The sequence below is a fragment of the Danio rerio genome, chromosome 13 (assembly GCF_052040795.2).
Source record: "Danio rerio strain M-AB ecotype USA chromosome 13, GRCz13ab, whole genome shotgun sequence".
Lineage (NCBI taxonomy): Eukaryota > Metazoa > Chordata > Actinopteri > Cypriniformes > Danionidae > Danio > Danio rerio.
The window spans coordinates 39207611-39231216 of NC_141033.1; the positions used below are offsets into that span (position 1 = coordinate 39207611).

Here is a 23606-nt window from a genome sequence, read left to right on the forward strand (position 1 = left end):
AGGGAAGTATTAGTAGTATTAGTATTTATTTATTTATTTTTTTGGTACAGTTAGTGTGATATTCAGAGAGGCAATTGCAGATTAGGAAGTGAAGTGGAGACTAAATAGTTGAGTTTTTAGTCGTTTCTTCAAAGTAGCGAGTGACTCTGCTGTTCTGATGCAGTTAGGGAGTTCATTCCACCAACTGGGCAGATTGAGCGTGAGCGTGAGCAAAAGTGATTTCTTCCCTCTTTGGGATGGAACCACGAGGCGACATTCATTCACAGAACGCAAGTTTCTGGAGGGCACATAGATCTGCAGAAGTGAGAGCAGATAAGAAGGAGCAAGGCCAGAAGTCACTTTGTAGGCAAACATCAGAGCTTTGAATTTGATGCGAGCAGCAACTGGCAGCCAGTGCAAACGGACTAGCAGCTGAGTGACATGTGCTCGTTTAGGTTCATTGAAGACCACTCGTGCTGCTGCGTTCTGGAGCAGTTGAAGAGGCTTGATAGAGTTAGCTGGAAGCCCAGCTAGTAGAGAGTTGCAGTAATCCAGTTTGGAGAGAACAAGAGCTTGAACAAGGAGTTGAGCTCCATGTTCAGATAAGAAGGGTCGGATCTTTCTGATGTTGTAGAGTGCGAATCTGCACGATCGAGCAGTTCTAGAGATGTGGTCAGAGAAGTTTAGTTGGTCATCAATCGTTACTCCAAGGCTTTTCACCCTTTTGGATGCAGTAATGGTTGCCCCATCCATCCGGATTGAAAAGTTATGGTGTAGAGTCGAGTTGGCAGAAACTACAAGCATTTCCGTTTTTGCGAGGTTCAGCTGAAGATGATGATCTTTCATCCAGTGTGAAATATCCAACAGGCAGGCTGAGATGTGAGCTGGAACCGAGGGATCATCAGGATGAAAAGAGAGGTATAGCAGTGACTCGAGCGTAGATAGCAGGATCTGGTGGTTGACAGTGTCAAAAGCAGCTGAAAAGTCCAGCAAAATGAGGACTGATGATTTAGAGTCTGCTTTAGCCATTCTGAGATCCTCCACGACCGAGAGCAGGGCAGTCTCAGTTGAGTGGCCTTTCTTAAAGCCGGATTGCTTGTTGTCCATGAGATTGTTTTGAGTAAGAAAGTCCAGGACTTGATTGAACACTACTTTCTCCAGAATCTTGGCCATGAATGGAAGCAGGGATACTGGTCTGTAGTTTTCAAGTAGCGTATGGTCCAGGTTGGGTTTCTTTAGCAGTGGGGTTACCCTAGCCTGCTTAAATGAAGTGGGGAATAAACCAGAGTCAAGAGATGTGTTAATTATGCGAGTCAGTGTTGGTATGACTGCAGGAGAGATGGCTTGCAAGAGATGAGAGGGAATGGGATCGAGTGGACAGGTGGTTGCATGGCTAGATAGCACGAGTTTGGACACCTCAGACTCAGAGAGCTGAGAAAAAGAGGTGAGTGTGTGTGGTGTTGGTGGTGTATCTTGCGTGTTTGTTGTAGGTGCAGCAAATTGAGCACTGATTTTTGCAGTTTTGGTGCAAAAGAATGTAGCAAAGTCATCAGTAGTAAGTGTGGAGGATGCGGGTGGAGGAGGAGGATAGAGGACAACAACATGCTGAAATAAAAGTCTCAGCAACTTCCGCTTTACACAGAATTAAATGTTCGTACCTCAAACTGTCTGCCCTGCACAAAGGGAAATCCTCCTTCCCTCTCCTCAGGACCCCAGAGACCCCCGAGCTGTGAATTTCGTACGACGGTGTTCTCGTGGAAGCGAGGGTTAAAGTGGAAAACCACTTCATGCCCCCTCATAAAGTCTACATGGAACCTGAGAAAGGAGAAGTGTGTTTTGACACAAAGAGAGTGGGACATGTAGAAGTCATGCTAGGGTTGGTTACAATAGTGTCTGTGTTTTTACCTGTCTCCTCCTATTATTGGTTCACCCACTATGGTGATGAGCAGGTGTGGCATAATCCCAGCGCGCAGTGGGAGATCATACGGCAATGGCTGAAACACAAACAAACTATGTGAGATCCTTAACACTTGCAAAAGGTCTCCAGTAAAAAATTATATACATAAATGAGGCACAGGTTTCCATCTTTATTACAGATACTGAGATCGCAAAAAGACACACAATATTACAAATCTAAATTGAAAACAATGACTCTGCCTGGTCAGAAAAGATGTTTTGTATGGATTTAAAGGGACAGTTCACAAAAAAAAAAAATTTAATTTTGCCATCATTTACTCACTCCTGACTTGTAATCAAGTTTTTTTTCTGTTGAAAACAAAAGACGATATTTTGAAGAATATTGGAAACCTGTAACTAGGCCCACACGGAATCTTTTTTTTCCGGAGATTTTCCGGAGATTTTCTGCAGAATTTCGCAGATGTCTGCAGATTTTTAGCCCATTATTAATTTTGTTTATTTGCTTGAGTAAATGTGTAAATCTGAATGTATTCAGTTTTTATTCAGTAATTTATTACTTTTTATTCAATATATTAAGGTTTTAGTTATGATACTCCGCTGGATACTCCCAAAATAATTCCGCTGAATTCCACAAATTTTTACCAAAATTCTTAGCAGAAATAGCAAAAAACATCCGCAGATTCCGTCTGGCCCTGCCTGTAACCACTGACTTCCATTGTATTTTTTTTCCTACTACTGGATGTCAATGGTTGCAGGTTTCCAACTGAATTCAAACTAAATTACATGAGTCAAGTTATTAGCTTTTTATTTTTCGTAAACAACTATTATAGAATGGCTGTCCCTCAGGATGACAATGCAAACGCATTGATCAGGATAAACTGCTTTATTTTCACATATGAAATGACAATTAACCCTAAAAAACTAAACTGCCTGTCACTAAAGGGGTTTAAAACCTTTATGAACTTGTTTCTTCTGTTGAGCTCAAAACAAAATATTCTGAAGAATGTTGGGAAAGCCACTGACATCTTTAGTAGAAATAAAAATATTTCTTAGAAAAAAAAAAATCTTCAGTATATCTTCCTTTTTGTTTAACAGAAGAACAAAAAAAATCCAAAAGGTTTGAAACAAGTGGAGGATGACTAAATGATGACAGGATGTTTTATTTTGGGGTGAACTACCCCTTTAAACCCGTTTGAAAGTCTTTAGAATGTACTCAAGTAGACTTTACAGAATGTTTTCTCTCCGCAGGGTCAGATGGTGAGAGTCCGTAGGATCCTCTTAAGTGTTGGTTATGATGTACCATTGTTTTGATGACCTAATGCAAAATGCCACAAAGCATATTTCCAAGAGCTGCATTCATTTTTTTTCTCATGGAATTTTTATTCTTGCAACGGCATACAACCCACAAACCATATACAATCCTATCTAGCCCCTACAAAAATCCCCAAATAAACATCAACATCTGATGGAAAAAAATTGCAATAATAATAACAAACCATATATATATATATATATATATATATATATATATATATATATATATATATATATATATATATATATATACACACACAGCTAAGGTTTTAAAATCATTAAAGAATGCAATCAATTGTTTTTTTTTGTTTTTTTTCAGTTCTCCCCTACCTCTGATCCTGTATTCTCAAGTTTTAAAAAGAAGACCAAATCTTTGAGCCACAAAGAAATAGAGGGGCGTTGTGGGGAGGTCCAAGACAACAGAAAAGAGATGCAAAAGCTACAATGTCAGCTTGTTTCTGGTTTAAAGGTTGACACTGAGATGGAGCACCAAATATTGTGATTAAAGTGCAAAAAGCTAACTTGACCTGCATTCAGAAACTATTTTAAAGAACAAAATTCAATTTTGCAATTTGGGACAAAATACAAACATATGAATAAGGTTACATTGTGAAAGTTTACATTTATTACACATATCTGAAACATTGGAATATATTTTAGAAAGTTTGGCCTTTCATTTTTATATTGATAATGGCAGCATCTTCACTATTTGCCCCAAGGGGTCCTCTGTCAACTCCAGCATCATGATTTTTAATGGGGTTAAAATCTAGAGCTCATATTGTTTTGCTGATTTTATCAGCCGCTACAAGCCTATTGCCAAAGCATCGATATCAGCAAATCAGCCACCAATATTACCATTTAAAAAAAAACATATTTTACAGAAAACAACACATACAAAATGATTGAATTATGACTAGTGAAGTAGTCCTTGCTCAGTTGTTTGCTACTGGAAACCAGACAACCTGTTCAGTCAGTAAGAAGGCCAGAGGCATTCAAGCGCTGATGTAACAGTACATTGCTGATTCGTTTGTTACTGCAAAGTTAATAAACAATAACTTTTTTAGAGTTTTCCATACATTGACCTATTATAATTTATTCAGTTATTCACATTTAGAATAGCTGTGCTTCCATGATAAACCTGCACCTGTTGGATTGGCACATCATGAACTGTTTGATCAGCACAACTGAGTGATCATCGCAAATAAATGCGTTTCTCTATCTATTACTTTTAGGTATATACTGTATTTTATATACAGTTAAATTAGTCAAAAGTCAAATTAGTCAGTTAAATTAGTCAAAAGTTTGGACACATGAATGGGAAAGTGTCCTTGACTGGTACTGTAGTATAATACGCACATAAAGAATATCGGCGAATATATTGATATGGGTCGGGCTCCATTTAGTTTAATTGGTGGAAAAGTCATGTGTGAAAATGAAGCTGACTTTTACAAATTAAACCAGATGAATTTCATCCTGTAATTGACATGGCCGTTTTACAATTAAAAAAACTACACACTACATCAGTTGGAATTTAAACCATTTTTGTGGGGGAAGAAAACTAAATATGCCAGAAACATTTGAATCGCTGTAATAACCAATCACATCCACAAAACTGCAATCTTTAAAGTGTTTGCTTCTTTATCCAAAACAGCAACGTGTAAAAGCTCATGAATTATCAATAGCAGTATGGATCACAACATTGATATTTTTCATATGATATACAAAATGAAACTTTCATTAAAAAAAAAAACATTTCAGATAATCTGGTTGAGATTTGCATAAAATTAAGGGATAGTTCACCCAAAAAGGAAAATGTACCCACTTCCCCCCATGTCATTGCATTCCTTTATGAGTCTTTTTTCCATTTAAAAACATTTGTTTCAACTCATATAATATCATATAACAAGTAAAAGTTCGACAAAACGTTTTTGATTGAAGTATTGGTGTTTACTCTTATGTACTTTGGTGAGGGTTAGATGACTTCAGACCCTTCAAAATTCTAAATAAAAAATGCATGAATACATGAATTTGATGTGTTAATCTTGGATAAGCCTTATAACTCTAACCCAGAGATTCAGACATGACGTGCAGAGACCTGACAGCCTTCAACATCTGTTAATAACTTCTCCCATGATGCAGAGTTTCTTCCATTCTCCATAATAAAATTCCATTGCGGTCTTTTCCATAGTGTGCAAAATATCAGAAAACCCTCCCTGACACGAAACAGAACAGTATTTTCCACTTTTCACTATAAACTAAAACTTTTCCTATAACAGAAGCTAAGTCATAAACACTTGTGTTTATACTAAACAGAAAACACCCAAAACAAGTCAAACGCGCATTCGGAAACATCCTCTTGTTCCAGCTATAGCCACGTCACCGATCACGTGACAAACCACCAGAAGGAAATCTGACATCATTTAGTTTACAAACATCTTTGCTATGGCAGCACTGTGATAAATCTCATAAACAGCCAATCCCTGATTCCAAACCCCACCCACTGACTCACCAGTGCCTCCAGTGAATAAAGCCTGGCCTGATTAATCAATCACACACTAATCTATGAACAAACAAAAACCTGACACACATACATATTAAAGATGCTTGTGTAAATTCAAATTTTATATCATTCTACACTCACCGGCCACTTTATTAGGTACACCTTACTAGTACCAAGTTGGACCCCTTTTGCCTTCAGAACTGCCTTAATCCTTCGTTGTATAGATTCAACAAGGTACTGGAAATATTCATCAGAGATTTTGGTCCATATTGACATGACAGCATCATGCAGTTGCTGCAGATTTATCAGCTGAACATCGTGATGACAATCTCCAGTTCCACCACATCCCAAAATTGCTCTATTGGATTGAGCTCTGGTGATTGTGGGGGCCATTTGAGTACAGTGAAATCATTGTCATGTTTAAGAAACCAGTCTGAGATGATTCACGCTTTATGACATGGTGCGTTATCCTTCTGGAAGTAGCCATCAGAAGATGGGTACAATGTGGTCATAAAGGGATGGACAGGGTCAGCAACAATACTCGGGTAGACTGTGGTGTTGACACCATGCTCAAATAGTACTAATGGGCCCAAAGTGTGCCAAGAAAATATCCCAACACCATTACATCACCAGCCTGAATCGTTGATACAAGGCAGAATGGATCCATGCTTTCATGTTGTTGATGCCAAATTCTGACCCTATCATCCGAGTGTTGCAGCAAAAATTAAGACTCATCAGACCAGGCAACAGTTTTCCAGTCTTCTTTTGTCCAATTTTGGTGAGCCTGTGTGAATTGTAGTCTCACTTTCCTGTTCTTAACTGACAGGAGTGGCACCTGATTGGCCTTCCGCTGCTGTAGCTCATCCGTCTCAGAGTTGGACGTGTTGTGCGTTCAGAGATGCTCTTCTGCATACTTCGGTTGTGACGAGTGGTTATTTGAGTTACTGTTGCCTTTCTATCAGCTCGAACCAGTCTGGCCATTCTCCTCTGACCTTTGGCATCAACAAGGCATTTGGGCCCACAGAACTGCCGCTCACAAGAAACCCTTGAGATGGTTGTTCGTGAAAATCCCAGTAGATCAGCAGTTTCTGAAATACTCAAGACCAGCTAGTCTGGCACCAACAACCACGCCACGTTCAAAGTCACTTAAATCCCCTTTCTTCCCCATTTTGATGCTCTGTTCGAACTGCAGCTGAATGTCTTGACCCCGTCTACATGCCTAATTGCATTGAGTTGCTGCCATGTGATTGGCAGATTAGAAGTTTGCGGTATCAAGCAGTTGTATCTAATAAAGTGGCCAGTGAGTGTATACTCAAGCCCACTACAGTTAAAAATGTTCAAAACAGTAATGAATACTTTATCCAGCAAGGATGCATTATAACTATATTTTCTGTAGTTTTGAACAATTTACAAAATATGTATATTTTAAATAATGCTGTTTGTTGGCCATCGCAAAGATCAAAGAATTTAAACATTGCATAATGGTTTCCAAAAATATTAAGCAGCAAAACTAGTTTTGTCATTGATAATAAGCAGAAATAAAGAGCACATTAGTATTTCTGAAGGACCCTGTGACACCGAAGGCTGAAGTAATGATGCTGAAATTTATTTGTCATTGATTGTCATAGGTTTAAGCTCTCATACAGTATAATATCACTCTCTCATATATAAATATAACAACTTCAACCTCTCAGCATTACCAGAAACAAATAATAAATACAGCCCATACAAATCCTTTAATCACAATATAGATTTAGATTGTTGCATCACTAAAACAATGATCTGCAATAATAGTAATAAGAATGACGAGTGTAATGTGGAGTAATTAAATATGTGCATTTGTTTGTAAAGCTGATATGCAAATATATGAATGTGATCTAGGTGTTAAATGTCTCTGACTGGATGTTAACTGGGGTCTGCGATGGCGTCCTCCTCCTGTGACTGCTTGAGCTGTTCATTGTGCTCAATAATATGGAGGTCTATGTAGTGGCTGAAAAACAAGAAGACAAGCTTTTGAGATCTCCATAAGACGTGAATGAGTTTCAGATCTGCAGGTGTAAAGTGAGGAGTCCCCAGCAGGACAGTTCCCCAGACCTCAAGAACCGAACAGACAACCCTGAAAGCAACGTGGATGTCACCAACATTTTGACCAAACCAACTCCAGCAGAGCCGTCACCAAACCAAACCCATCACAAGCAGACTTACACATGCAAACCCATTTATAGACTGGAGTTTAACTCACCATTCCACCTGGAGCTGCAGGTCCTCCGTATGGTCCCATGGGCCCGGGACCGTAGCCTCCTGGTGGGCCTGGGTGAGCAGGAAAGCCTCCTCCTGGTTGTCCCCAAGATCCTGGTGGTACTGGAGGAAACATTCCTCCTCCATATCCTGGACCTCCATCTGGTGGAAAGGCACCAGGGCCTCCGGGGCCGTACATGCCAGGTCCGGATGGACCTGGTGGGTAAGGCACGTTTGGATTGGGACCCTGTGGAGCCCCAGGTGGGGAGGGGAATTGTCCAGGAACAGGATATGGCATGGGTGCCCCACCTGGTGGGAACTGACCTGGCATAGAGGGGAACTGTCCTGGAGCTCCAGGGTTAGGAGGGAACTGTCCTGGTACGCCCGGTCCTGGTGGGTATCCGCCTGGGGCAGCTGGGGCTCCAGGGAACTGGCCTGGGGCAGCAGGGGCTCCCGGGAACTGGCCTGGGGCTCCTGGCCCAGGAGGAAAGGATCCAGGGGCAGATGGCCAGGTCTGGGGGAAGCCAGCAGGTTGGACAGGGCCTCCAGAAGGTGGGAAATGAGGGCCGCCAGGGGCTGCACCAGGCCAGCCAGGATTAGTGGGTGGGGGAGCTCCATTTCCAGGAGCTGATGGATTGGTGTGCTTATTTTTTGATGCTTCACTAGGAACATCATCTGGGATTGCGTCTGCAAGCTACAGGAGAATAATAGGAGAAATAACACATGAGCTAGGCATTTTATCAGAAAGACTTCTGCTCTGTTATTATCATTGAAAAGACAAAGACTAACTAGGGCAAACAGTAGAGTGCAAAAGTCTGAGAACAGATTTAAAGAGCCTATATTATACATGAAATAGGGTCATATCTTGGTTGTAAGGGTCTCCAACAACAGTCTAATATGCATGCAAAGTCAAAAAACACTTTCATGGTCTTATAATCTGCATTTATTTTTACCTAATTATCCCAGCGACTCCTGTATGAATCGTCCAGTGATTCATTTGTTCCCAAACCCCTCCTTAGCGCGAAGCTTATCTGCGCTGATTGGACCGATGACAGTCTGTCACGATTGGTCGACTGCCTTCAGTCAGAGAATGAAATGCCCAATAGCTAATCAGCAATATAAAAGTAATCACAGTTCATACGCGCTCCATAGTGTAGGCGTGGATTTTAGCTGCCACACACACACACACACAAACAAACACAAACCTCTGGACGACAACGCTCCCGCTTCCGCCCGCACCCGCCAGGTTTTAGCCTGAACCCGACCGCTCCCGCTTATATTTAGAATTTCTTGTCCCGGTGCCCGAACCGCCCCGTTTTCTGCCCGCCGCGCCCGATCCCGCTAAAGAGCGGGGGAGAACATAACCGAAAATCACCCAGCTAAACAGTCCAGAGACAGCCAGACAGAGCTCTCTCTCTCTCTCATACGCGCGCACTAACACATACACACAAGCGCCAAGCAGACACACAGGCAGGCAAAGCTCTGTCTCATTCGCATAGCAATATCCACGATATTGCTAGACAGCCCGCTCCCGTCCCAAATTAAACCTGTTACCGACCGCTCCCGCGATTGATTCGGAAATTTATTACCGCGCCGCAGAAATCTGGCGCGGGGACAGCCGCGGGAATGCAGACCTCTACCACGGAGCTCCGTAAACAAACAGCACGCGTCGCGTTTTTAACGTGACTTTGCACGCGATAAGAGAATGTAGCCAGTTAACCTGATACAGTACACGCGGTTACAAGTAACAAATCACAACTAAATACATTTGCAAGCTAGAGTCAACGAGGCAACTTTAATCGCACGTACTTACATTTGAGAAATGGAGGAAGAAACTCATCCTGACGTCCATTAGTAAGTTACTCTTTACTGATCCTTACTTTAACAAACGCAGATGAAGTATTCTTTGTAGCCTGTAGTTTCCAGAAGTTTCCAACTGCTTGGTTATAATGCTGAGGTTTCATCTCTGGGTAGAGAATCGATAATGTCCATCTGCAGTGTGACTTCAATCGACCGGCATGTTTGTGTGCGTGTGTTTGTGGGTGTGTGTGTCTGGGTTTCTGCGTCAGAGGGCGGGGCCTCAGGTTTGAAATCTCCCGGGTTTGCGCGTGCACGTGAATAACTTGGTTTTCGGTTCGTACGTAATGGCGAAACACCTAATGAATCGGTATCAAGGCGACTCGTTTGAAGCACTATGAGTCGACTCTTTTATAGATGAATCAACCGTTTTAAACACTGTATTCTTACAGATTTAAGCCTTAGCTGGATACTTCACTTCACTTAGAGCTGTGTTACACACTACATGGAGGGGAATTTTCAAAAACCCATAATATGGGCTCTTTAAGATATGGAAAATGAAAACAAAATAAACCTGAAAATTGAATTTTTGAAAAACAAAAATAAACATGTTCTGAATTGAATTGTTCTGGAAACACAAATTTTGAGACAAGGAAAGTTAGAAATGTGTTTCCACTGAAGCACAAACATGATTTTTGAATCATTCTCAAATCATACTGGACAAGCACAAACATCAGGCCTCGATTATAACTGGATTCTACAGCAGGTGTGCATCTGTCATTTGTGCAAAATGACAAATCAAATACAAATATCTTTTTATAGTTTGAATTAGGATGAACAGCCCTTTTGTGAATTTATCTTTTTTATATTTATCAACTTATGTTTAACAGAACAAGCACATTTTCACAGTATTTCCTAATATATAATTTTCTTCCTAATGTATATATTATCTCCTTCAGTTTGGCCTGAATTAAAGTTTTTCAATATTATTATATTTTAGTCAATATTATAACCCACTTAATAACAAAACACTATGTGCTGAATAAAGAATATGGTCTACATTCACCTTTGGGTAAGTTTAACGCACTCTACAGTCATTTATACTAGTGGAATCACGGATAAAAAAAACACACAAAGTTTCTTATTGTACTAACACAGGAGGAAATGCATTCCAAACTGCTGAAAATGAATTGTTCAACAGGATTATTCATTAACAGTTAAAAAGAAAGGAAACTTACCGAAAAGTCTGCCATGGCCTAAAAGAAAAACAAACGGTGACAATTAATGACATGCAATAACATACAAACCTCATTCTGTCATAAATCTTGAACGTGTAGCCAACTAATAATGAAAACGCTATTAATAGAGAGTAGCGTCACAGGAGCCAACACATTCTCGAATGCGACTATTTTAGCCACTATACTTTAAACAAATCTCTTATTTAGGTTGAAATCAGGCTCCATTCCAAATAAACATACACTAATGTGCGGCAGGACTACACACATGCGCGTTTTGAGTGAAATGTGAGCAGTTTTGTGGTAATCAGCACCTCGCCTGGATCGGGGCCTGCGGTCCGAGGATTCGGGCTTTTGAAAAGTACCAGGTCCCGTCGCCCGAAAAGATCCGAAAGTCAGAATTACTAAACTCTATACAGGAAGTGAGGTGATAACTGGAACATTGAGGCTTTTCAACGGCGTGTTTAACAACATCGTGAGCAACAAAGTATATGGATCAGACGGCACACGCTGTGGTCAAAGGCAAGAAACAATCTACTGTGTTTATAGATCAGATATGAGCGTTATGCACGCGCACGTTCCCCGATGGGCGTGTCATCTGAGGGATGGGCTGGCTCATTTGCGCATGCGCGGAGTTTGCTAGAGGAGGGGGTGTTTTCTGATCTGGGACGCTTCAAATAAAACAACCATTCCTGTAAAACGACAAATGAAGGTTGACAAAATGTTTACTATTAAACTAGGAGGCCAAACATGTGTCAAATATACATATATAAAATAATCTTATTAATGTGTGGGGCATACCCAAATACAATTCAAAACATTTGTTTAATTACACTAAAGTTTGGGATCAAACATTGTTTAATTTCATCTATTAAATTATTTTGTTTTATATTTACTTCAATTAATTTATTAAGCCTTTAAGAACACTTAAATAACCAATGGTTGCATTTTCTAAAATGTGCTATATATTTGTATATATATTTCACTAAAATCTTATTTTACGTTACTTTAATTTTGAATTAAAACGTCAAAAACGATTTCACATTTAATGTGACAAGCAATATTTGAATACATTAAATGTATTCATTTGGCGCAGGATTTTCTCAACCCTGCAGGGGGTCACAAAAGGTACTAGGGTGATACGGGTATATGGAAATTTATTGAAAAAGCACATAAACAATTATAGTTATAATAAATATATAAATAATAATCCTCAATAAATACTTTAAAGTAAAAATAAGAATATTAAATTATTAAAATAAATATATAAGCAAATGCCCTTCCAGCTGCAGCACAGCAGTGAGAAACACCCATACACTCTGGCATTCACAAACTCATAAACTAAGTTTATTCAATTCACCTAGCACATGCCTTTGTACTGTGGGGAAAACTGGAGCACCCGGAATAATCCCATGCAAACATGGGGAGAACATGCAAACTCCACATAGAAATGTCAACTGGCCCAGCCGGGACTCAAACCAGCAACCTTCTTGCTGTGAGGTGACAGTGCTAACCACTGAGCCACCATGTCATCATATACATATACATCAGGGGTGTCCAAACTCGGTCCTGGAGGACCGGTGTCCTGCTGAGTTTAGCTTCAACTTGCTTCAACACAACTACCCATTAAGTTTCTAGTATGTAGTAAGAGCTTGATTAACTGGTTCAGGTGTGTTTGATTAGGGTTGGAGCTCAACCCTCTAGGACACTAGCCCTCCAGGACCCCTCTGATAAACATGAATTTATTTTTATTTTTTTTGCAAGCCTCTTATTGATGTGTGGGATATACCCAAATACAATTCAAAGTTTGGTAAAAAAATGGTTTGATTATTTAGCAAAAAAAATTTTTTTTATTAATTAATAAAAAAAAAATGTATATATATATATATATATATATATATGTTAAAAACTGTTTCATTGTAAATGTGACATTTATAAATGACTTTTAAGAAACAATATTTGAATACATTGAATGTATTAACTTAGGGCATTATATGATATATATACATACTAATCCTTAATAAATACTTTAATAATACTTTAATTTAAATAAAAATGAGATTTAATACACGGTAAAACCTAACAGTCAACTTTATCAAATGAAGAGTGTACTTAACTCAAAATTGACTGAAAGTTAATTCTACTCATTTGAAAAGAGTGAACTCAGTGTTGAAGGTAATGAGTTAATTAAGTACTTTAATACTTTTACCTAAATGGAGTAAGTTCACAGAACTCATATAGTTTAATTCAATTCAATTCAGCTTTATTTGTATAGCACTTTTACAAATGTAGATTGTGTCAAAGCAGCTTCACATAAATGGTCATAGTAACTGGATCAGGGTAGTTCAGTTTTTAGTGTTTAAGTTCAGTTCAGTTTAGCTCAGTTCAGTGTGATTTGAAATCAATACTTAGTAGTCCAAACTCTGAAGAGCAAAATCATCGATGCGTAGCTCTACAGATCCTGAACCATTCAAGTCAGTGGCGACAGCGAAGAGGGAAAAAAACTTCACCAATAGGAGAGTGAAGAAAAAAAACCTTGAGAGAACCAGACTCAGTTCGGCACGACCATTTTAATTTCTCCACTGGCCAAAAGTCTTGTGCGGAGCTGCAGTCTCAGTGGTGGAGGCTGGAAGCTGGCCTCAGCGAAGACTCGTCTGTCCCTGGTGCACCACTGGAATCAGTCTCATGATTCCATGACCACCACCGCAGCAGCAGCTCAGGATACAGCCTGGTCCCGGATATGGACACCTTGGGATCATCTCGTTGTAGGTCTTGGATCCAATCAGTGACTCCGCATAATCTGAGGACCTCGGGATGAGTATCCCCAGGTGGAATGGAGAATAAAGCTCAAACTCAAATAATTTGTTGCAATCGGTTTCCCTTAAACGGTTTAAGTTGTCTTAACTTGTTGGGTTTTACAGTACTCAGTTGCTTTGAGTTCTCTTCATTTATTGGTTTTTACTGTGCTCAAATTGCTTCATTTACTCAAATGAATTAAGTTCACAGTACTCATTAGGATTAGTTTTTGAACTCAAATGGTTTGTTGCAATCAGTTTGCTCAAATGGTCTGAGTTACTTTAACTTTTTGGGTTTTACAGTGTAGTAAATTATTAAAATAAATATATAAATAATACATTTTTATTATTAATTCAATAATCTAACGTTTATAATAGTGATCACAAATATTATTTAAAAACAATAAATATAAAATACAAATACATGTAAATAAATAATTCATGAATACCTGCAAATAAATAAATGCTTACATTTTAATACAGTACTATTTGAAGAAAACCGTCCGAAACACTTCTGTTTAACTTAGTACAGTACTATCTTAGAGGCGTGTATAATGTTCATATAATGTATAACATGTTAGTATATGGATACATAGTGAAGCATTGGAAACCGCTGACATAAGCCAGTTTTGTTGAATGGCATGCACTACTTAGTTCATTTATTCTGAGCGAACAACCAACAGTGTATCATTTCCCCGCAGGGCTGGAGAGATAGAAACACACATCCGATAGTTCTTTCCTCGCGCATCAGTCCGAGTTCGTGTCGAAACATCGCTGTTCTGGGATCAGAGTCAGACACAGGAGAAAGAGCTGATCCTGGAACAGCCTGTTATGCATATCCTAGAGCGTTTCCGCGCTCTGATTGGACAAACGAGCGTCACGAGACTCGGCACGGTAGAACTCCTGCACTGCTGAGCTCGTGCTGTCTGTGAAAATGGTGAGTACAAAAAACTGCCTTGGATTAATGAAAGGATTTTAATGACGGGGCTGAATTATAGCCTGTAAAATAACACGTAGGGGTATCCAAATGTCGCTGTACGCTCCAGGGGTCTGCGATTCGTGAATGTTTAGACGGGCTGTTTTTTCCTGAGCCCTGTTGCAGTTCCACCCAATGCTTTGTGATGAGCTGCATGTCAAACCCTTTTCTGCATTTCAGCGACTCAATAAAGTAGTCATAAAAGGCGCATTTGGCGTTACATTTACACTGAAGCTGCGTTAAGGGTTTGAAAGGGTCAGGGTCGCCTTACATAATTGCGATATGATGGAATTCCGGCGGCTCCGGGGGATTTCTCATTTCCTGTCGCGGGCAGGGACGTGCTCACACTTCAGGATTTCAGGGAAATTTGGAAAATCTGCTGAGCGACAAACAGCCGGCGAGGATCCTCTGATATGAATGGCACGTCGAACCACGGTTAAACAATGTTTTTTTCAGAGCAGAAATGGCAAACGGTGAAATAAAATAAAGGTGGACTGTTTGCATTCCACCAGCACTGCACGTCAAAACACGTTTGCTCACTTTTTCCACCATATCAGCAACGTGAAACGTCATTGTCCCTCCTGATGACATCAGTGTGATGACCCACACCAGTTTTCATGGTGCTTGAGTTTTGTGAGCCCTTCATTGTTGTGAAACACCCTCCATCTGGGTGCTGTGGGGTCAGAGTAAACCAGCAGATAATGAATTAAAGTTTGTTATTATATTTTCACAATCCTAAGGAATATAGTATAGTTTCCTTGGTTGGATGTTACTATAAGGGTGTGTTCACACAGGGCAGGTTTGGTTCCATTAAAGTAGAATCTGCTGTGATTTTTCTGTCTGATGGTGCTGCTTATTTAAATAAGTGTGAACGCTGCCACAAGCAGACCAAGATCTGAAATCAGCCACTATACCCTCAATTAGTGCAATTTATAGTGTCCGAAACGATAGTGAACTCAATCAATCCCACAATGTACAGCATAACGAGTCTACAATCCATACATTTAACAGCTAGGAATCTCCATAATGCACGCAAGTTCAATTAAATCTGTCTGCGGACTGCAAGACGGGGGTGTAAGATGAAGGGGAGTAACAATGTAGTAAGTTAGTGGCGTAACTTGCAGTTATCGAGATCCCATTGAACAGTACAAGAAGTCAAAACAAGGTGTTGTTGGCAAGATACCAGAAATACTTACCAGAGAACATTTTTACCAAATCTTTTTTCTAAAAAGATTTTTTCTAAATGTATTCACAACCTATATATTTGATGTATTATTATATTCATTCATTTCGCAACTCCACCATGCAACTCCCCTCCACACTACTTCGTCAGTTTTGTCATGACAGTTGTGAAAATCTCAGCAACTCACAGCTGTACGTTAAAAACTGTGATGGTTGGGTTTAGAGTTTGGGAAGGTAAAGACGTTAGTAACGATGATGGTTTTGTATATGGTTGGTTTAGGTATAGAAGTTAATATCTTTGATGGTTGGGTTTAGGTATAGAGTAGGTGTTAATGTTAAGTGTAAGATGTACAGCGCCTCGAACGTACCACAAGTTACACCCTTGTCTTGCAGTCCACAGACAGACCTTATTCCGCGAGTTTCCAGGCTGAATGAATTTCCGCTTCTGACCACTAGATGGCATCTAAAGCGAAATCCTATTGATAATTGATGTAAAATTCTAAATTAAATATTAATTAAGCGAAATAACGTTTGTATACATGACAGAAATCAAAATACTTGGTTTCATTACTAACAGAAAGTTTAATGTTAAATAACTATCAAAGGGACTGACCATGAAGTTGAAAATCTAATCTGTCTGAGAGATTTATCAACCAGCAAACACAAACAAAAAGGCATCACTTCCAGTGCCCTGAGTGCTCTGATTCACTGACTCGTTTCATCCAATATAGTTGTTCCATGGACTATATTAGTGGACTAATGTAGGGAATAGTGAATGAGGGTATTAGGGGTGATTTCAGATACAGCATAGGTCTACTGTTGGCACTTAAGGCCTAATGGTTACCTTTATGGCAACAGTGCCATGAGCATCCCGAGTTCGAGTCCCAACTCATTGACCTTTCCTGATCCCATTCCTTACTCTCTCTTCAACTTTATTTCCTGTGATCACACCGTCCTATCATATAAAAACAAAAATGGCAATAAAACAAACCTCCAAAAAAGAACCATTGTGTGGTTCAATAAAAATATGAATGCGTCATGGATCAAAAACATCCAAACAAATCTAAAATAGAAGATAATGTCACTAGTTGCCTAAATAAAATCATAATAATACCATTCCCACTGTAGATTTTTGTTTGTGTGTATGTATTTTATAAGCTCTTCATGAGTTGTCAGCACATACAATGAGAAAGGTTTGGTTGTTTAGAAAGGAATTGAAGTTTTGACTTAAAATACCAGCGTAAATGCTAAGCGAATCATGAACAAATGGGATTCCCAGCTGCAGGATCAAGAAGACTTTTACTGGTCATGGCTAGTCTTAAAAAAAAAACCAAAAACATTTGACAACACATATGTGCAACAAGTGTTGGTTTGTTGTTGTTTGCATGTTTACAACTCAAGAAGTATAAACAATATACTTAATATAGGAGTGTAAATACAATTTGCTATCTCGACATCCTTTGGGAGCCTTTTTCTGAACTAACTTTTCCTTTTGGATCCACATTTTTAAGGCCCTGTCTTGAGTATTTATAGAGATATTTGTGATATCGATATGACTGAGTAAATAATTTATATTTATAGTTGTTAAAAAAACAAATATAAGTAAATTTGCATATAGCTGAGACTTTTTCCTTATAAAAAGGAATCTCTGAACTACAAATGATGTTTAACCTGAGATCTCATGTCATGAAAATAACTGCATGCAGCATACCTGTCTGAGTGGTAAATATTATCTTTCCAAAATTTGTGTGGCTGTAACCCAAGAAAATATCCTTTTAGATTCAGTGCCTTCTCAAGCTTTTCTTTAACAGTTTTAATTTGTAAATGACTATATGGTTCACACCTACAAATAGTATAATCTCAGTGTGGCTCTAAATGTAAATAGTAAAGAAAACATAGTTGTCTTTGCACATAGATGATATATAAATTATACTCAATAACAAATGTTAAAACCAGCCTTCTGAAGTGTTCTAGTAAATATATTTTCTGGCCATTACTTAATTCAAATGCTTGTCATTTAATCTGACTGTCTTCAATGTGTGTGTGTGCAGAGTGAGTCATTAGTTGTGTGTGAGGTGGACGAGGACCTGGTGAAAAAGTTGCGTGATTTCCGCTTCAGGAAGGAAACTAATAATGCCGCCATTATCAGTGAGTTGAACTAAAATAAAACTTCTACACACTCAGCGTTTCACATGCTTACATTTTCTCATGTATTGTGGGGACTGAATGCTGATATTGCTGTTACACCTTTGGTTGCAGTGAAGATTGACAAAGACAAACAGCTGGTAATCCTGGAGGAGGAGCATGAGGTACATTTACACAGTTACCACCATGACCACCGTTATTGCATGAATAGATAATGTGCGATTTTCTAGTGGAGCTACATATGAACAACTCAGAGGTTTAAACCAGTTTTTGATTTCTTCTTACAGGATATTTCTCCTGAAGACTTGAAGAATGAGCTGCCAGAAAGACAGCCCAGATATCCTTCACTAAAACAAACTCATTTTGTGTTGTATTATGATTTTAACTCTAAAAAAAAAAAACGTTCAACACATTCAACATTGATCAATTATTAGATTCCTTAACATAAGTGACACATTTGTAGTCTACAGCTATAAGTACCAGCATGACGATGGAAGAGTGTCCTATCCGTTGTGTTTCATCTTCTCTAGTCCTGTTGGTAAATATAAAATACAAGCACCCATTAGCCCTTCATTATGATTAGAGAGCTTTTATTTGTTTCAATTTAAAACTCAGCATGCATATCCTCCATCAATGATCTTCGAGTGTTTAAAATCAAAATTTTATTTCCCAGGATGCAAACCTGAGCAGCAGATGATGTATGCTGGCAGCAAAAACAAACTGGTACAGACAGTTGAACTGACCAAGGTGAGTACAAATAAAGTTTCTTTAAGACAAGTCATTTCACTCAGCGGCCATCTTTGAAACACCTCTCGGGTAGTATGCTCGGGCATTCTGTCTGAATGGGGAAACATCAAATTCTTCAAAACTGTTTGCCAAGCTCATGATTACATTACATATTTGGAATAACCAATAAACTTTAACAACCGTCTCATAAGTTTTGTTTCTAAACAGCAGAATCAAACAAAAGTGGCTTGTTTTCAGGGTGCCTGAGCTAATGCGCACGCACATTCAAAAGGAACGAGATCACAACACCAACCTTGTTTATCGTCTGATCGCGCTGCTCTTCTGAAGTAATTCACAGCTTGGTCTTAATATCGAATCTCCTCCAGAAAAGACAGGGATGTGCGTTTAACAGGATGCACTGTACATTGTGTTTGTTTTATACAGATTACAAAAACAGGAAACTTTTGTTTTGTTCATTTAAAAGTACAGATTTCAAGCTTTATGTGGATATAATACTTATGTCTGTGAAGCAAGTATTTGCTGAAATTCCAGTGTGTTTGTTGACCATCAAACTATCGTAAAAGTACACATCTGGTGAAAAATCAGTCTATAGCGATCGCTAATTGGCTCCTGTACTAGTACAGTACGTGGGGCTTCATTAGCCATATTGACCGTTACACTTTTCCCCGTTCAAAACCATATGAGTGACATGTCTTGTGTATTCTATAATTTTTGGTACTAACACACACAGTAAGGTAGTTGTTTTTTTTTTAAAGGGGCTTTATGTAGAGCTTCTTAACCATTATTATTAGAAACACTAGTGGGCTTTAATGAAATGCAGCAATCAACTTTGCGCTCAAACTAATGCAAATTTAACATGCAAAAGACTGACGTGATTCAACGCTAGAGACTATATAGATTTGACTTAAAATTTGAATTAAGCTAGGAATTTACTGGTAATGTTTGTTTACTGGTAAAGTTTCTTTTTCTGGAAAATACTAGAATGAATTAAGTGAAGTTTCATAAGCTAATTTCGAGAGGAGCATGTGATATGATTGAGCACTGCTGCATTTTCATCTTTAATCAGTAATCAGATTAATACAAGCTTACAATAAATAGACTGATTTTACCCCACTGCCTTATCTTTGTTTTGGAAGAATCCCCCTTCCACCCCATCTCCTCCTTTTCCTCTCTTTTCTAATGGAAGCTCTCGAGACCTACCTGATCTCAGAGCCCCTTTATATGATTTTTAGCCGTGTTTCCACAATCGCGCCTAAAGCAAGTGAGCCAAGACCAGTCACGTTTTCACTGTCACTTCCGGGGCCTAATCAGGCCAAAGCGGGGCTTTCTTGGGGCCAGCGGGTACCTTGGGCCAAAGAAGGCCAACTGGGGCTTCGGGGCGGAGTGAAAGGAGAGATGGAGTGCGGACACAGTTTTCCGATCGCACATGAGTACATGCGCCAAACAAATAAAAAAAAGGGAAAGAAAACATCTAGCCTTATATGCTGGGGTCTTTTTGCGTATAATCGCCCTCATGTTTCCACTTTTGTAGACTTAAAACAATAGTGATATCTTCATAAAATAACTTAAGCTATATTGAAATAAATTAAAGAATTACAAATATCGGATATAATAAAATCACATAAATAAATAAACCAATATAAAACTAACAAAAGCTAAACCAATTTAGCTATATACAATACATAAATCAAACCGTTTTAAAGCCATATTAAACTTTCATTTTACAAAGGCCTATCTGAAATTTTTTTATTAGATATTTTCTAAAAACAGTTGAAGCCAGAATTATTAGCCGTCCTGTACACCCCCCCCCCCCCCCCATTTCTGTTTAATGGAAAGACTTTTTTCAATACCTTTTTAATCATAATAGTTTTAATAACTCATTTCTAATGGGTGTTATTGATGATAAAGGGTTAAATTAATGAATGGATGATTTAAATAATTGATTTCTTTTATCTTTGTTATGATGACAGAACTTAATATTTTACTAGATATCTTTTAAGATGCTAGTATTTAGCTCAAAGTGCAATTTAAAGACTTAACTAGGTTTATTAGGCTAGTTAGGGTAATTAGGCAAGTCATTGTATAACAGTGGTTTGTTTGAGGGGGCTAATGATATTGACCTTAAAATTAGTTTTTAAAAAATTGAAACTGTTTTTATTCTAGCTGAAATAAAACAAACAAGATGTTCTCCGGTAAAAAAAATATTTTAGGAAATAGTGAAAAATTCCTTGTCAAACATCATTTGGGAAATATTTGAAAAAGAAACAAAACAGTAGGGCTAATAATTTAGTCTTCAACTGTGTGTCTTTTAAAAATTTGTCTGCATCCGTTTTCTTTCAGGTGTTTGAGATCCGTAACACTGAAGACCTGACAGAGGAGTGGCTCCGAGAGAAACTAGGATTCTTTCGCTAAGACCGATCCGAAACACACTAACGCTCGTGTTTGAAGAGTGACCAAGGTGGGACCATCACCTCCAACTGGAGCAAACACCATAGTCCATCTGATACTGTCTGTTTGTGTATGTTTGAATGCTTCTGCCCAAACTCTAAACCTGCCTGTACCAGTTTAAGATGATTTGAGGTGCAAAGGATTGAAAATATGAAAGCAAATTCCATAAGTAGCCTGAACTGTTCATTGGATTTTAAAAGAATCATTTCACTCTCGTCCTTGAGCAGTTAAGATTGCACTGGCCTGCACGGGTGGTCCAATCTTACTGACCTTCAGGACAGACGAAAAAGCAATGAGATTTAAAAACTAATGTGATGTTTCGCCTTTTTTGGGTTGTAAAATCCCATAATTCTTCATGTAAAGGCATGATATTACAAGCCCCGATTATTTTCATCCTCTGTACATTTATTTTCTACCTTGAATTTGACCAATTTTTGACTATTCTGTTTTGATGTGTGTTGAATTGTAATGGTAGGTGGTGGAGTCAGAATTCTCACTGATATTTTTGGGAGAGAGCGCTTCTGAATTATTGTCTTGAATGCCATAAATTCCTATTGTTTTGCCTTTTTAAGTCTGTGACAAGCAAATCTCTTCAAATCAGTTATGTTCTGGGACTCAGTTTTCTTGATTTATTGTATCTTGTTTTTGGTATACGTCACCCAGATGTCCTTAAGCACAAATCTGTCCCAGTTTTTTTGGAAATGTGTAACTTTAGATGTACACTGGCAGAGATGTGCTATTGTGTTATTAAGCCACTGGCATTGTCTCATGAATGCTCAGTTTGTTATACTAAAATACTTTTTCTCATTGTCCAACTAAAGCCATTTTTCACTATTCTTATGTTTATGCGAGCACCGCTATTTCCATCTTTATGCAAATACAATCATTCTATTGTCGAAATGCAAACACTGGAAATTGCTTAAATGTTTACAGCTAAAGAGAATAACAGGAATAGCTGGAGAAAGTGATGGTATTATGGTTTCTGTAAGTAATACCTTTACAGGTCATGTTTTTTCAGAATCTGTGAGCTCTATTGTGGTCAGGCTCATCTCTGTACATCTGTAGATCCTGTAACACCTGTGATTATTAGTGCCGTTTCCTATAAAACACCAACTGCTCACTTTGATGGTTTGTATGATGTGGACATCTCATGATATGTCCAGTACAGTAGTGAACTGTGTATGTGTCTAACATCTAATTTTTAACGACTGAAGATGCTTTTCCTGATCATTTATAAGTCAAGTTCTCTCTTGAAACAACAGATAACCTTTCGGTATGTTTCTCGATTACATTTGTCTGCTGTTTTGAATAATTAAATAGAAGGTTTTTTTCCTTTGTAAAATTGACTGTGTGCCTAACTGGAGTGTTCTTGATTAATATTTATAAGTTTTTTGTTTTAAACCTCATAATTGTAATGTGGGTTAAGTGTGATCATGTTCAGGATGTGTTTTGATTATTTGTAAAGCAAGCAAAGGGAAAAATACACAAAGTTTCTTCACTGTTTTTTGGGGTTGGTTGTGGCACTTTACAAAGCTACTTGAATACAATGAGGTAGCTCAGTGGTTAGCACTGTTGCCTCAGAAAGAAGGGTTGCTAGTTTGAGTCCTGGCTGGGCCAGTTGGTGTTTCTCTAGTGAGTTTGCATGTTCTTACAATGTTCGTGTGGGTTCCTCCCAGTGCTCCAGTTTCCCCTACCATCCAAAGACATACACTATAAGTAAATTGAACTAAATTGGCCATCGTGTGACTTCTGATAAATGAGGGACTAAGCTGAAGGAAAATAAACAAACGCAAAGGAAATGCTCTAAATAAGTCTTTCAGGATACTTTAAATCAGTTTTTCTCAACCACATTCTTGAAGCCCACCAGCACTGCATGTTTTGAATTTCTCCTTTTGTCTGTCACAGCCATTACAGGTCTTTAAGTCTATGCCAGGGCTGTCCAAACTCGATCCTGGAGGGCCGGTGTCCTGCATATTTTGGTTCCAACCTCGATTCAACACACCTGAACCAGCTAATCAAGGTCTTTCAAAGTATACTAGAAACTTCCAGGGAGGTGTGTTGAGGGAAGTTGGAGCTAAACTATGCAGGACATCGGCCCTCCAGGACCAAGTTTGGACACCCCTGGTCTATGCTAATGAGCTTATGATCTGAATCAGGAGTGTTTGATTAAAGAGACATAAAAATGTGCAGAGCACATTTTTTTGAGAAACACTGCTTTAAATCAATCTTAGTCTATTAGTTTATTTGGAAAGAGTATTAAGAACTAAATAAAAAAACATTGATTTCCTTAAGTTAACATCCCCAAAAATGGGCAGGAAATATCTGCTAGGTGA

General features: G+C 38.6%; 2 protein-coding genes across 13 annotated transcripts in view; one reads left to right on the forward strand and one right to left on the reverse strand.

Moving 5' to 3' along the window:
- The window catches only part of lgals3a (lectin, galactoside binding soluble 3a), a 43301-nt gene that overhangs the window by 2257 nt on the left and 17438 nt on the right, over positions 1 to 23606 (reverse strand). For 3 of the 12 annotated variants that reach the window (XM_087277996.1, XM_087277995.1, XM_087277994.1), the window contains 5 exons: positions 16778 to 16888; positions 10984 to 11001; positions 7953 to 8642; positions 1885 to 1973; positions 1638 to 1794 (listed from right to left, as the gene is read on the reverse strand). In XM_087277996.1, coding sequence (XP_087134122.1) covers positions 1638 to 1794; positions 1885 to 1973; positions 7953 to 8642; positions 10984 to 10998 — 951 coding nt within the window. In that variant the 5' untranslated portion in view covers positions 10999 to 11001; positions 16778 to 16888. 12 annotated transcript variants of the gene reach the window in all.
- gmfb (glia maturation factor, beta) lies at positions 14607 to 22619 on the forward strand. The gene is given in 7 exon segments (NM_213110.1): positions 14607 to 14712; positions 17985 to 18081; positions 18193 to 18242; positions 18366 to 18415; positions 18534 to 18616; positions 18752 to 18825; positions 21166 to 22619. Coding segments are annotated over 7 exon segments (429 nt in total). The 5' UTR covers positions 14607 to 14709; the 3' UTR covers positions 21238 to 22619.